Raw genomic sequence first — 14,775 nt, 5'->3', positions numbered from 1 at the left:
GGAGTAGGATAGAATGAGTTTCCCTGCCCAGTGAAGAGGGAGAAGCAATCTTAGGAAGCCCTGGGTCACATCTGTGCTGGGAAAGAAGGAGCTCCCCATAAAAGTAGCAAACCTTCCCACTACAGAAATTTTGACCAGTGTCCAAGTTTGCTCTAGTTTGGTACAGGAAATGGACAGACCTGAAGGTATCTATACTGCTGCATTATACCGATAGGAGAACTTTTGTTCCTCCAAAAATGCTGTTTGTCTCACTGTGGTAGTAGCAGAAAATGTGTTTAACTTGGACCTGTCTTTGCAGAGCAGTCTCCACAGAGCCAGTGGTGCTCAGAGCAGTGAGGTGCTGCTGAAGAGCCAGCTGAGAGCTCAGGTACACAGGCTGATCTCACCTTCCCCATGCTTCCCAGGGCCTGAGGAGGGGATCAGCTCACAAAGGAAGCCTACGGATTAGAGAGCAATCCAATGGATCAAAAAGCAGGAGAGAGTGCATCATTTCAACCCCAGAGCAGAACTGCTCCCTTTCACACTCTTTGGGTAAACATTTATGTGAATCCTTTCCCTGCCACTCAAAGAAGAAATTACATTATATACACATTCCAGAGAACTTTTCCCAGCAGTAGTAACCATTTTTAACACACACTGAGCTTTGGAGAATGTCTAGAATTTTACAATCAGATGCATGAGCGGAGCTGAGTTTTGATCCACACAGCACATAAGTTAACATCACCATCCCAGTCAGGCTCTGGAGTCGGGGTGGCCAGTGGGCCTGGGAGGAGGATGTGCTTGGCAGGAGCTGCCTACCTCTTTGATGGCAGACATCTTGATGTTCTCATAGTAGTGCAAGGGTGCGTTGGGTGAGCTCATGTCGTAGCCAAAGCCAGCCACCGCCACCTCGTCGCAGTTGTGCAGCGCCATGGTTATTGCTACGCTTCCCAGGGTGGGGATGTTCTGGGAGGAGAGAAAGCAGCAATGGAAGGCATTAGCAGGCTGTCATCTTTATAATCAAAAATTTCCTCTTATTGTCTCTGCTCATGGGGCCACTGCTGCTGCTAAGCAGAAAATCAGGAACGTGGTATTTGGCTATATTCAACCTGCCAGCTTGCAGGGTTGATGATAGCCTCCCAACTTGTAAAGAAATTAATGCAAATGGTCAGACTCCCCTTCCACAGCTTTGCTGTCCTGAGAACAGGGCAGCAGATGAGCTGGAGGATGAATCAGAGTGGATACATTAGCTCTCTGAAATTAAAACAGATGTAGACAGTGGATTACAATGTTAATGCACATTACTGGCTTCCAGCTAGGTTAAGGAAGAATACTTATCCCAAACAGGTCACCATACAGGAGCAAAACTGAGGAACAGCACAAACACCTTATTTTACTGATGGCAAATGCAATTTAAGGCTGTTAAACAGCTCTGGAAGATGGAGAAGAGATCAGGCAGTGTGTTTCCAAGACTCCTTCCTTTTCTCAGAGGTACCATGACAGTGCAGGGGCACTCAGGCCTGTGCCATTCCCTCCAAACCACACACTGGGAAAACAAGGAGCAGTGGGAAGCCAGTCAGAGATGGGTGGTAGCATCCAGGGCACACCACAACTGTCCTTTCCCATCTGCTGACCTGCAATTTGCACTGATGTCCAGCCTTAACCCTTCCCATTTCACTGGGCTCTGGCGCTGTGACAGCAGTGCTGCACAGCTCCTGTGTGTTCTGCTGGGACAGCAAAGTGTTTCCAGGGTAAAATCCTAGCTCACTGACTTTTCTAGCTCCCTTTTAGCCAGATAGATAAATCCAGAGGCAACTTTGCCCCAGGGCCTAGGGAGAGGCTGAGAAATCCACCCACATCTTCATTTGTTGAGTATCCAAGACTGGCCGTATTGGAAATATCACAAATTCAGAGGACATGCTGAGACAGTCACCAAGGGTGACAGCTCTTAGCTGAGATGTAGAAACCAACTGGCACTCTTATATTTTTCATTTACAATGGTTTTGTAAATGAAATTTACAAAATAAATTGCTCACCGTGAACTGGTGAGCAATGCTATTGCATGTTCAAAAAGGTTGGGAACAATGTTTTGAGTTTCTACTTCTCATTCAAAGGAACTGGCTTTTGCTGGCACATGATCGTGCTCACTTCTGGTTGCCTGACCAGTCTGAAGGAAAATGTTTTCCAAGCAAAGAATGCCACCCATATCCCAGCTGAGATGTGCAGAGCTGGGAGCACAGCTCGTGTGCTTTGTAGAACTCCACTACAGTGCACTGGAATGACTCTAATCGGAAAACAAACAGGCAAAAACTGCTTATGGCTAAATCAATGAGACATTAAGGTCAAACATTGCAGCACAACAGTAACAGAGCACACCTGAAATGACAAGATCTTCCTGGATCCTGCTGTTCCAGCTCTAGATATCAGGAAAAGCAGCAGAGCAATTTTGTTCTTACCGCTTAATTTCAATTGATACTCACAGAAACGATACTGGTTTTATTCTAGTTACTTTAGTTAACTGTTAATTCACTGGGAGCCAAAAAATATCAAGTAGGGGTTTCAAAAAAATGGAAAATGTTTATTAGGCAAGGATAAGAACATTGCCCCAAATTTCAAAATATCCAAGAACATCCTGTCTTTCCAGACACGACAGTTTAATTCTGATTTCCCAGCTTTATGTTTTGCATAGAAGATGACATTTGTATGTCACTGGGATTGCATCAGCTGGTAAGTGGACGTGCCACAAAACCCTTTCCCTCATCAGAGCTGTAGTTACAGTGTCCAAAACACAGTGAGTGAATGGTTACATCCCTGGGGCTGTGTCGTCATTGGGAGCACCGTGGTGCTAACACCACCCACACTCACACTGGGCCCATTCCCACGGTACTGCTCAAGGGAGACACGGGGGCTTTGCCTGGAGGGAATTTCACTGGCCAATTTAACATTTAAGAGCTAACTTTCTAATGTGAGTCTTGCAAACCACAGAGAATTAATCACATGACCCAACCTTATGGGAGGACTGCCAAACTTTCTTTCAGGCATACTCTGTCTGGAGAATAACAGTAGACAGAAATCGAAAGTGAACTTTTGTTTGGTCACCAAATATCTGTCTGACTTTACTCTTTCTACAATACATCCAATGATATTTATGGAAAAATACAAGGTAATTCTTCAGTAGTTCCTGACATGCCACTATCTTAGTACCACCTGCTCTGCTCTCAATAATGATTAAAATACCAGAGACTACCCACCTTCTTAACCTCTTGTAGTAGATGTATCTGATTTGGCCTCTATAACTACCAGAAATTCACAGGATGTCCTTAGCAAATTGTTTTGCATTACCCTAAAAATCACATCTGGAAATTGATGATCTGATGACAGTTTCTTAATTATGCCTAACTGATGTTAGCACCCTCCAACACTGCAGTAGCTGTAGTTTAATATGTGTCCCCCTTGAAGGCAGCATTCTGCATCCTTCAGTGGTGAGATGCAGCCTCAATCTCACTGCTGCAGTCAGAATCCTATGGGCTAGGCTGGTGCCTCTTGAAAATACTGTCAAAATGATCACCCCTGCTATTCACTGAGGGCAGCAACTATTAGGGCAGCACAGGGGTGCTTGCAGAACCCACCCACAGTAAATGTGTGGATAACAGCACCTGCCTAAGAGAAGAGCATGGTGCAAAGTGTGTGTGCACTCACACGTGCCCAGATCACGTGTGAGTGCACACACACTTTGTGCCATAACTGGGCACTTGCTCCAAAGTGCTTATCTTTAAAAAAGAAGCAACCATCAGAGGGATTGAACAGTAACTGAGGAATTAGACGGTCTTGAAGAAAATGGAGCTGCCTTAAACAAAATGATAAAAAAAGTACAATTGTTGATTAATTGCCATTACTTTAGTGTCAGTACTTTAGCCTTGATTCGGTTTAAGTTACAGAAACTGAGCCCTGTTCTCCTGTGGCAGCCTGCTGAGATTCTGCTACTCCTGCTGCCTGTTGAAAATGAAGCACTGCCTCATGCCCAGCTTGTGGCATGGGAAAGACAACACCCTGCAGGATCTAGGGACATTTCCCAGGCTGTGCTGCAGAGAATGCAGCAGAGCAGCACTCTCAGGTCCAAGGGAAAGGGCTCTCCCCTCCTTTCCTCTTAGCAAAGAAGTGCCAAATAAAAGGAGACACATTATTAGAGAGGAAGTGGCTATAACTACTCCCTGGCTGCATCTACAGAGCTTCCAAGCTCTCCTGATTGTACATTTAAATTCATTAGCTGCTAACCTCTAATCTGGACCTAATGGACCATATACAACCTACGGGGCAAGCTGGGAGACAAGTGACTCCAAAAGAAGTTAAGCATCATGGTCATGGCTGTGCCAAATCTGGCTTGCAATGCCCTGCACAATGTGTCAGTGCTATCTCACCACACACACCCTTGTGCCGTGCCCCAAAGACATACCAAAGCAACCACCACACCTCCTCTGCTGAGTTATGAAAATAAAACTCTCTCAAACAACTGAGCAGGACTCTCATTATTTGAGGCTTTTGCTAAGACAAAACCCCCCAAATTGTACCATCTTGTCTCAGAATAATAATCTAGTGTGAGACCTGTTCAAAGCCTGTGTTCTTGCTCATGGCCCTCTGTGTGCTTGGGTGTTCCTGTGTCACCAAGCAGTGCTGCTTTAACCAAATGGTTGGAGAGCTACAGCCCCACAGCAGCCAGTGCTGAGGCAGGAGCCCCTTGGGATGCCCCCCAGCTGCACAGTGTTAGTGCAGGTTAGACCTGGAAAGGTTCAACATAACCACTGCTGCAGATGTGGCCATGATGAGTCTCTGACCTGAAGTGGTGCCCAGCAAGCAGTGTGAGCCGGGAATGGCAAAGCCCAGAAATCACTGGCAGCCTTCTCTCCTTCACAATTCTCTGCCACAAGTCTTGATCTCGGCCTTGCAAGCTGTGTGCCATTGGTTTCTGGGGACCAGAAATGCTTTTAGCAGTACAAATATGGGACAGGTTCTCCTGACTGCTCCTACACTGTTCTCTGCTGCAAGCAGGAGGAAAAAGGCTTCACCTCAAGACATGGATGTTACATCTTCCATTCTGCCCCTTGAAGAGGCTTTAAAGACTGACTTCTACTCACAGAAGGAAAGAAGTCAGTCAGCAGAAATGAACTCTGGAACTCCTCTGGACTGTTGAGGCTGACCATTACCTCGTGGGCTTGTGCTGAAGATCCAGTGCTGGTGACTGAACTAGGGCTGGAACTGCTCTTTGCTTGGTGCATGTGAAAAGCTCTTGCTGCTTTTCATTCCATGCCTGGGTCATTCCTGTGTCACTGCCTGCTGGACTGGAAGGAAATGACTGCTGTAAATCTGTTTTTAGAAATATTTGACTCCCTTAATATGTTAAATGAATTCCAGTTATTTATGGGATTTTACTTAGTTCAGGGTAAGACCTATTGGATTGTTTAGACTATTCCAATTGTTACCTTTTTCAATAAAAGGGTAAGTGTTACTGAAGAATAAACTCCCTACAAGCAATAATACACCTGGATACTTAAATTGGTTTGACTACTATACTAAATGATTTGAGGAAAAAATCCAAAAATTTGCTTACCTGGGAAAAATTCTTACCTTAGTTTTATCAGTTACAAACTGATCACCTAATAGCATTGAAGTTTTCAAAACAAAAGAAATCCAGAACAAAACTACAATAGTCATCTCAACATACATGAACTATCCCTTTTGTTTCTTTGTTTGCATCAGAGCAAACCCAAACCTACCCTTTGTTTCCTTTAGCTGAAAAGTGTGGAAAATATGGCATAGAAAGCATTTTAGTGCCATTTATTGTGAGCAGGCAAGTGCCTGCATTCTGTGGAGTGGTGTCTGTCACAGGAGCTTACAATGCACACTGCTGCTCCCAGAGCTACCTCAGAAAGCCCTGAAACAGCTGCAATAGTGGGCTTCAAAAAACACAGCAGAGCATCTCGGTGCCCTTCCTGCAGCTACCCTGGCTGGGAGTGGGGCAGAGCCTGCAGGAATGGCTGAGCACAGCTGAGCACAGGGCAGGGCCAGCAGCTGGTGGCTGCAGACAGGACAGCCCAGCAGGCTCCCTTCTGCCACTTCCCTGCTCAGTTCCTCAACACCCAAGCCCAGTCCCAGTATTTTTGACCACATCTAACCTGATGCACAAGCTCTGATTCACCATTTGCCATAGAGCAGATTCCTGTGCAGCGTAGGGAGTATTTCTAAAGGATGTAAGGACTTAACAGAATGCAACCAAAGGCATGACTTTATTACACTCTACCTGCTCTGTAATAAGCACATACATACCCCATGCTAAGTGGGAGTTCATGGCCTACTCTTCACTGAGAAGCAAACTCCCTTCAGCTCCTTGGCATCTCTCATGAGCAGAAGCAGATGGCTGGGCTTGTACCAAGAAGAAGCTGCTATGAGCATTTACCTGCTCCCCAGCACCAGTTTGTGTGAGCATCCCTTCCCCAGCAGCTTATGGACTGGTCCCACTGCAGTGGCAATGGGAGGAACAGCCCAGCCCACAGAGCAGATGTGGTGCCTTGCAAACCCAAAGCTTTACAGTGACACTAAGTCCCTACATTTAACTGACTGCAGCTGCAGTGGCCCTCACCTGTCCCTCTACCTGCCTTAGAAGATGCCAGCAGAGTGCAAAAAAGGGAGAGCCACCTAACTGGAAAGGATTAAGTGGAAGACTGTTCTGCTCCTGCCATCCCCATCTCTCTTCTGCCCCACAAAGACCCAGCAGGTTCCAAGACACAGCCTTCAGAAAGCCAGAGTCCAGTAAGAACAGCCCAGGAGACAAAGTTTGCTGACACCTGGGCAACTCATGAGAGAAAAGGTCATGATGATGAGACAAGGGAGCCGAAAAGTGCCTAAGGAGCAAAGGATTCCTGGTGGCACCTCCAGAAAGGCTGCCTGCCCACAGGAAAAACCATCTAAGAGCCTGCCCACAGGAAAAACCATCTTAGAGCTATGAGAAGCTGTGGCCAGGACGTGCTAACACTCCAGCATCAGAGGTTAATCCCTGAGATGTCAGCACTCTGCAGAGGTGCTAATCCATGGCTGGGTGCCTGAATCAGCCTGGCAGCACCTCCTGCACATGGCTCCTCCTTCACCAGCTTAGTGCTGAGGCTGGGTGAAGTCCAAAGAAAGATGCTTTATTTTTTTAGTTTATAGATCCAACCATTTCCAGTACATGAACAAACAAAAGGCTTACAGAGTTGAGTTAAATCATAAACTGATCCATGGATGCACAGCACCAGCACAGAGAGAGAAACAAACATTGCAGTCTGCCCTGGGGTCCTCAGATTTCTGATAATTTGTGTCACCTGAAGTGTTCTCCCTTCTGCCTCACACCAGGCTCAGGGCTCCCAGGAGCCAGAAGGACACTGCTCCCATGGCTCTGAGGGCTGCTGCCTGGACAGGACAATTCACTACACAGCCAAAGGCCTCACAGCAGTGACACCTCTGAGGTGATGCTCGTGCTTGTCCCCCAGTAAACTGCCTGCAGTGTAAGGGGTGCTGCTGCAAGCTTGAACCAACAGCTGCAATACCAGTGATGTCTGGTTTCAAGCCCCAAAGATCTGCATAAAGAGAACTTCCATCTGAACAAAAATCACATTTGGCTAGTGAGAAAGCCAACCCCACACCCATGTATTAACAGAATTATTTAATCAAAGAGAAGGTCTTTACTAAATATTTATTTTTTGTGCTTAACAATCTTCAGGCATTAACAATTATTTTCCCTTAGATATTGCAAGGAGCCCAAAGTTCGTTCTTTATGATCAGCTTATCCCATGAAAGAGAAGTCCACATACAGTATGGAACAGCTCTTCTACTCGTAAGACTTCAGCAGGATTGAAGACAACTTCTAAAAAGCTTTACCAGTCCCAGAGAGAAGTCACTATTCATTGTGGGTGTGAGTTTTGTTCATTGCTGAGGCTTTTGGCTACCACTGCCATGAGGGCAATCAAAATGCACATCTGAGTTGTACCCCATTACTATATTCCAGGATCATCTGGCCCAAATTATATTATCAAAGCAGAGGATGTTACTACATTCACTCTTTATTGAATCCTGGGAAAAACGCTTTGAGATCAGCCCCAAACTATTTTACTAGCTCTGCTCAACCTTGCTGGAAAAGCCCCCAAATTACAAAGTTAATTGGCAGCACATTGTTACCATATGTGGTGTGCAAGAGAAGCACTGAAGTTTATTTAGGCAACAGAACCAAAGGAAAGTGGAATATTACTGCTCTTTATGAGGATTTTGTGTTGGCCTTGATTACGAAGGCATCCCCAGCCTTGATCCTGCAGTGTGCAGCCTGCCCAGCAGAATTCACTAAAATGTGAAGCTCCAGCAGTTCCATGACAGCAGTCCATAGCTGATGTTTGCAGCAAAATTGTAGCCACAGGCCAGAAAATCTCTGTTTTTAAGCTCTGGCAGCATCCCTGTACCAGGGTCCTTGCAGAGACCGCCCAGGCTACACTGACATCTCAGCCCCACACAGGCACCTGCAGAGCTCCTGCTGTCCCACCTGGAGGAACAAACTGCAATTCACACAGTCTAGGGGTCACAGGCAAACACTGCTTGCCTTAAAGAACCATAAACTATTCCTAAATGCTCAAATAGACTTTCGTGAAGTGAAACATCAGGTTTCAATTAAGATGCCTTCATTTCCCAATCTGATGTGTGTTAAACAACCTATCAAAACCTCATAAACTTCAGTTCACAGCATTCTCATTTCCGGATTCTCTCTTCTCCTTCCAGTTTAAGCAATAACTTGTGTATTAAAATAATGTGTTTAAAAAGAAAAATAAATGAGGGAAAAAATAAAGTAAGATGACTTTTGTCCTTTATTGGGACACCACTCCTGATTTTCTGGAAGACACATCAAGACCACATTGTTCTAAGGCTAAGTTCTGGAGAATGCAGAGAGATGAAGTAACTTAATTCCTAGCTGACTGGAATATTTGCAATAAGATACCTTCAGTGCACAGAACAAAAATCCAGAGTTCCCAGAATCGCATGATAGCTTCTGTACACAGCAGTGCATTTTTCAAAAGCACCATTCCATGTGGCTGAATCTGTCTGCATATCTTGCATTTTGCATTTCGAGAAGGAAATGTCTTATCTTGAGGCATCCACCCATCCGACTTGCACAAAACAAAAGTCTCTAATATTCCAGAAGTCTACATGATATAATTATTTGAGCATGGCAAATGAGGCACTATTCTGTCCAAATCCCTGCTGTGACACAGCAAATCTCCTGCCTGATAGCAGTGGGAGGACAATGCCAGGGGCAGACCAAGCAGACCTTGTCCAGCAAAAGTGCTTCTCTCTGGGTTTGTCAGCTGTGCCAATGTGCCCAAAAATGTCACGTGTGGTCTCTATCAACAGCTATATCACATGTGTACATGAGCAATTTACCCACCCAAGTAATACTTACTCTAATGGTTGATATAATACGTAGAGCAAATATAAATAGGTTCTGAGGACAGTGTTGCAATGTGAGATAATCCAGAAAACCCAAGTCACCACCTACTCCAACACTAACACTCCAAAAAGCCGCACTGTCGGTGAGAGGTACAAGAATGAGCATTAAGGAATTTTGTTAATAAATATGAGCCAAAACTGTGGTTTGCATTGTTTTCTTTTGAGAGCTTTTGCATATAAAACTTGTTGGGATAAGACCAGAATTTCTTACCAAAGGCCTCATAAAGCAAACTTTTACCCTCTTCTACTGGGATGCAACTTCACAGTGGCTTTCAAGGCACTGCTAAAGTGTTGATGATCCCCCCAGAATCCTTGGATCAGGAAGGGTTTGAAGGAGTCTGAGAGCTGTGACTGTAACAGAACCAAAGTCCCTCCCTTTCAATGTCCAACAGTAGAGGCCCAAAGGAAAAATAAGAACAGTGTAAGCCTCCTGTGCTGCTTGGTATCACATCCTTCTGTGAGGTTTGGCTCCCTTTGCTCTGTACCTACCCCTCTGCCCATGAGGCCGTTGTTGAAGGGCAGTCCAATGAAGCTGAACGCTGCCTCCTGGATGAAGTAGGGGTTCAGGATACGGATCTCGTGGGGCTCCCTTGGCACACGGGTTGCCACTGACTTCCAAAAGCCATCAGAGGCACTCTGGTAACAAAAACAGAAAACAGAAACAAAAAGGAAAAGATAAAACAACAAACAACAAACAGAATTATATACAAAGTATAGCAGATTTCTGTTATTTTATTTTAAAAATATATTATAATGCACTTCTGTAGCAGTTCCCATTGTCTCTGCTCACTGCCACAGGGCAGTAGTATGACATTGTAGGGAATGTGTGTCTCATGGAGAGGTGGAAGCAACATGGACTGATGCAGTTGAGCCAGTCTGGATAGTAACTGTGAGGGAGACAGACAGGCCACGTCTTCCCACTTTATCCTACATTTGTCCTCCCCTGTTAGGTTTTATGTGAATTAAGCTGTAAACTCCTACAGATATCATCGTGTTTTGTGAACAGTCATGAATGTTCACAGTACAAGGGAAGAGACAACTAAGTATGTCTATTATTTTTACCCAATTCAAGTTTTCACCCTGCACACACGGAAGAACAGTGGCCTTGATGCGTGCTGCACTCCTAGACAGCCTGGCCTGAGGAGGGGCTGGTGTCACTCTGCCACATGGTTTCCCATCCTTGCTCATTGATGGCTTTGCATCATTGCTTGCCGTCACTGACACCTTTCCAGGTGTCAGCAGGCACAGCACAGAGTGCCCCCAAAATAACCAGAGGCTCTGTGCTCACAGGACTTAGGGAGCAATTGTGTTCCATTGTTTCACTTCTGTTTGGATTAATTCAGAGCAAGGCATAGGGAGGATGGAAGGAATATTAATCTGCTGACCAGCTTCTTCGGCAGGATAATCTGATTGAACACCTCCTTGAAGCATTGAGCCATCTTCCCTGAGATCTCCATGACAAGAAACAGAAACTACACTACATAAAAAGGACACACTCTGGAATTCATTATACACATCAATTTAGGGTTGCTTGAAGATTAGCAGTGACTTTACAGCTGCTCTCAAGGCACTGATGAAAATGTTGATTATCCACTGCAAAATCCTCAGGAGCTTCCTCTGCCCAGTAGTGATCACCCCTGTAATTACAGACTGGAATTCTGCCTCAGCCAATGCCTGCTGCATTTCACACACTCCCTGTCCTTGCTCGGCTCCTGTGAACTCTCACACCACATGTTGCTAAACACCTTACAGAGTGTTTTTTATGGAACAATCCCATGGATATCTTTAGCTGCTGAATTTCATACTCTGAAACTGAAACTTTGGCAGATGGCTCGTGCTACAAAAGGCATTTACAGAGCAAACCTGAGGAGGGTGCACACTGTCACCCAAACCAACATTCCAGGAAAGCAAAATCCCATTGCTATCAGTTCCCCCGCAAAACTGCCTAAACACAATACATTTTGACAACCAGGGCAAGGATCCCATGGGTTTAAGTTCACATTTCATCAATGGCCAAGTGCCCTTGGGACCCTAAATGGAAAAAATTCTCAGTTATCACTCACGTTCTTTCATCATAGTAGAATTAGAAAGAATGCTTGGTGTCAAAGTAGTCTAACACTTTCCATTATAATAAGACACTTTCAGCCACTGAGTGATCCCAGCATTTAGAAAAAAACAGAAAAAAAACTTTACAAATATTAATAAAGTATAACATCCATTTGACCAAGGGATTTGAGGGATTTGGTATGCCAGCTGGGTTTTGCCTCCTTGTGAAAATTCATTAAAAATTGGATAAATATTAAACCTTTGGAATTTCCTAAGGGCACACGTAAAGTAGAGGTCTTTCAGTTCCAGGAAAGGAGGGGGAAAAATAAAAAGGGGTCACAGACTCCACTTGCATTAAGCATGCTCCAGGTCTCACAAAAATGAAGATGATAAACAAAAATTGTGAACAGCTACTCATTCAGTGAAACCATCTTATCAGGGGTTTAAGCAGGCACTCCCTGGAAAAATAGTGTGTGACCTTGAAACTAAAATAAATTTATAAGTTCAATTACAATTTCACATACACCTCTAAATATGGCATTGCCTAAATTTTGTGAACAACTCAAGCCAAAGGTCTGCAAGCTATTTAAAGTGGACAGAAGATGCCCTTTGTTTGGACATACACTCCGTACGGGACTCTACATAAGTTCTTGGATTTAAGTAAGTTTTATATGGCTTTTACATTACACATAAAACATTAAATAGAAAAGAAAAAAAAGAAAAGTTATAACATTGGAGAGTTTTATTCCTGGCTGCTGTGGGAGCTGAAATAACCAGACATAGCACTGCTGTCCATCTTCCCAGTGCTGTGTGAACCACAAGGACCACACCTGGGCTCCTCTCAGCTAGTTCAATGCCAGTGCAAAATAAATGGGGGTGCCTATCCCTAGCTGGAAATACAACCAGTCTGCTTTACTCCCTTCTATTTAGCTGTTTCTCCTGTTGTTCTTCATAACTATTTCCCTAAACATTTCCTTCAGCTATCACACTGCTCTGAAATTGCTCTGGCTTCTCCCTCCTGTCTCATTTCTGTTTGCTCTGTGTTCTTCCCTGTAACTTCACTGGGCAGTTCCCCTGAGATTAGTTTTGAGGGACACCTGGGGGGGTCTTTCATTTTGGTGCATTTCCCCGCTGTAATTTCTACAACAATTACAGGGAGGAACACGGAGTCACAGCAGGCAGCTCTCACTTCCACCTATAGAGCAGGCAAAGCCCCGCGCAGCGCTAAAGAACCAAAACTGCTTTCCTGGCTTATAATGACTGACACCCCAGCCTTGTGGTTTGGCTCTGCAGTCCCATGGCCCTGAGCTCCCTTCCCAGTGCTGTGGGTTTGCTGTGCAGGTGTCCCGGGCAGGCTGCAGAGCGCAGCCCAGCCTTGTGAGCCCCGGGCTGCTCCGGACACGGCCCCAGCAGCGCAGCCCTGCCGAGGCTCTGTGCGATGCATGGTCAGCCTGATTGCACCCAGATGTTCACAGAGGTTTCCAAAACAATCCCTTCCCGTCGGGGAACGCTGTCCCTTCATCTGGCTGGGAGGAGAGCTGAGGAGCAGCAGGCATTAGGAGGGAGGGCACGCTTTTCCTGCCAGATTCGCAGCTCAGACTCGCAGCTGGAGGCTGGGGGCATCCTCTGTTGTCTGCTGCAGTGGCTAAACATGCAGTGCTTAAGGGTGGGCTTGTCACAATGAAATAACTCCTGTCCTGATCAGCACAATGATAAACAGTCAGAAAATGAGTCTGAAAACTGCTTAGGCAATGTTCCTGCAGCACCTCATCACCTCCTGGTACCGAGGTGGAAACCAGAAGGAACAGGCTGGAAATTGTGTATCCTTATGTTAAGCTTCCACTGTTATTACTTGGTATAACTGTGCAGCTGGAGTCCCAGGCACAGATCAGTGCCAAAGGCTGCCAAAAGAAGCTGACACAACACAAGCATAAAGAAACAAGCATCATAAACGGGCAGATAGGAGAACACGACTGAAGAACATGTCTGTGAGGGCCATGGCATTTTTAAGCAATCTTGGAATGTTTTCCAAATTGTATCATTGCAAAGGACATCACTAAAGGCTTTAGAGGAAAGTATTTTAAAAGTGCAAAAGAATTTAGATAGGCCAGGACTTTCAAGTCAGTCTCTTGTACAATGAGAGGCAGAAAGAGACACCACCTCTATAGACACCACTCCAGGAATAAACTGGTACAGACATAACAGACCAAAGATAGGAGATTAGGAAGAAGGGATAAAAAGTGGCAGGGCTCACCAAATAGCTCCAGGGACAAGACAATCCAGCTGCAATCCCTCACTCTGTCCATTTGCAGAATACTGAAGGCTAATAGGCACAGTCAGTTGTAAACTATTTTTTGTCTCCATTCAGTTTTCCATCTCCTGTTCTCAGATTTACCAAGGCAGATCACAACACTCTCTAAAATAAGATATGGAAACTCAGAGCCTTAGCCTAAAAGCACCTCAGTGGAAAATACAAACCACTAGAAGCAGGCTGAGTCTCCCACAATAACAACACTTCTACATACTGAACAAAAGAGAGGTAATGCCATTGCATCCACATGATACAGATGCTGCCTCTGTGACTGGATTTATGAGCACAATAGCTCATTGATGATTCCAACTCTGATGGAAAAGGGGACAGGAGGACTGCAAAGGTCACCTACATGCAACATGAAGTCTGGGTATGCAATACTTGCTGCAGAGCAACCAAACGAAGAGACTGGAGAGGGAGTCTGTGGTAAACAGAGATTACTGCTCTTTTGAACTCTGCTAAGACCAGAAATGCAGAGGAAGAAGGACATGAGGCAAAAAAAAAGTCAAGAGATGATGCACCAGTCACAAGACCTCAGGGTGCCTGTGAGCACATTGTTAATTGGAATCTCTGCCCCCACCGAGGCTGGAATGTGGTTTATTCTCTACCAGCCATCCACAAGCTCTCACTGTCACACAAACAAGGTACAGCAAAACCACTGCAATCCATCTGCAGAGGCTTTTGAAAGGTTTCTGCTCAGGCATGACTGGATTAGATGTGGAAGCTGTGTTTCCACTAGAAAATAACCATCTTATCAGCCAGTGCTGCATTTCTCAGCGGTCAAGTAGACACAGAGGCCTAGAAAATGCTCTTCTGCAAGTGGTAAAATAAATGAAGTTGCATCATTTGCACTGATTATCAAAGCAACAAGGAATTTTTAGCAACAAGAACAGAGGTGCTGAGAGCCTGCAGTCTGGGTT

General features: G+C 45.1%; 1 protein-coding gene across 8 annotated transcripts in view; it reads right to left on the bottom strand.

The window, feature by feature from the left end:
- ST3GAL3 (ST3 beta-galactoside alpha-2,3-sialyltransferase 3) overlaps positions 1-14,775 on the bottom strand; it is a 173,406-nt gene that overhangs the window by 14,181 nt on the left and 144,450 nt on the right. For 7 of the 8 annotated variants that reach the window (XM_059478026.1, XM_059478028.1, XM_059478030.1 and 4 more), the window contains 2 exons: positions 9,988-10,134; positions 799-945 (listed from right to left, as the gene is read on the bottom strand). In XM_059478026.1, the coding sequence (XP_059334009.1) occupies positions 799-945; positions 9,988-10,134 (294 nt within the window). Of the gene's footprint in view, positions 1-798; positions 946-5,234; positions 5,316-9,987; positions 10,135-14,775 lie in introns of those variants that run through there. The other variant, XM_059478031.1, reaches the window with a different exon arrangement.

This window comes from Ammospiza nelsoni, chromosome 9, assembly GCF_027579445.1.
Source record: "Ammospiza nelsoni isolate bAmmNel1 chromosome 9, bAmmNel1.pri, whole genome shotgun sequence".
In the NCBI taxonomy this organism is placed as follows: domain Eukaryota; kingdom Metazoa; phylum Chordata; class Aves; order Passeriformes; family Passerellidae; genus Ammospiza; species Ammospiza nelsoni.
Note: the sequence above shows the minus strand (reverse complement) of the source record. Positions and strands in the feature narration are given on the sequence as shown.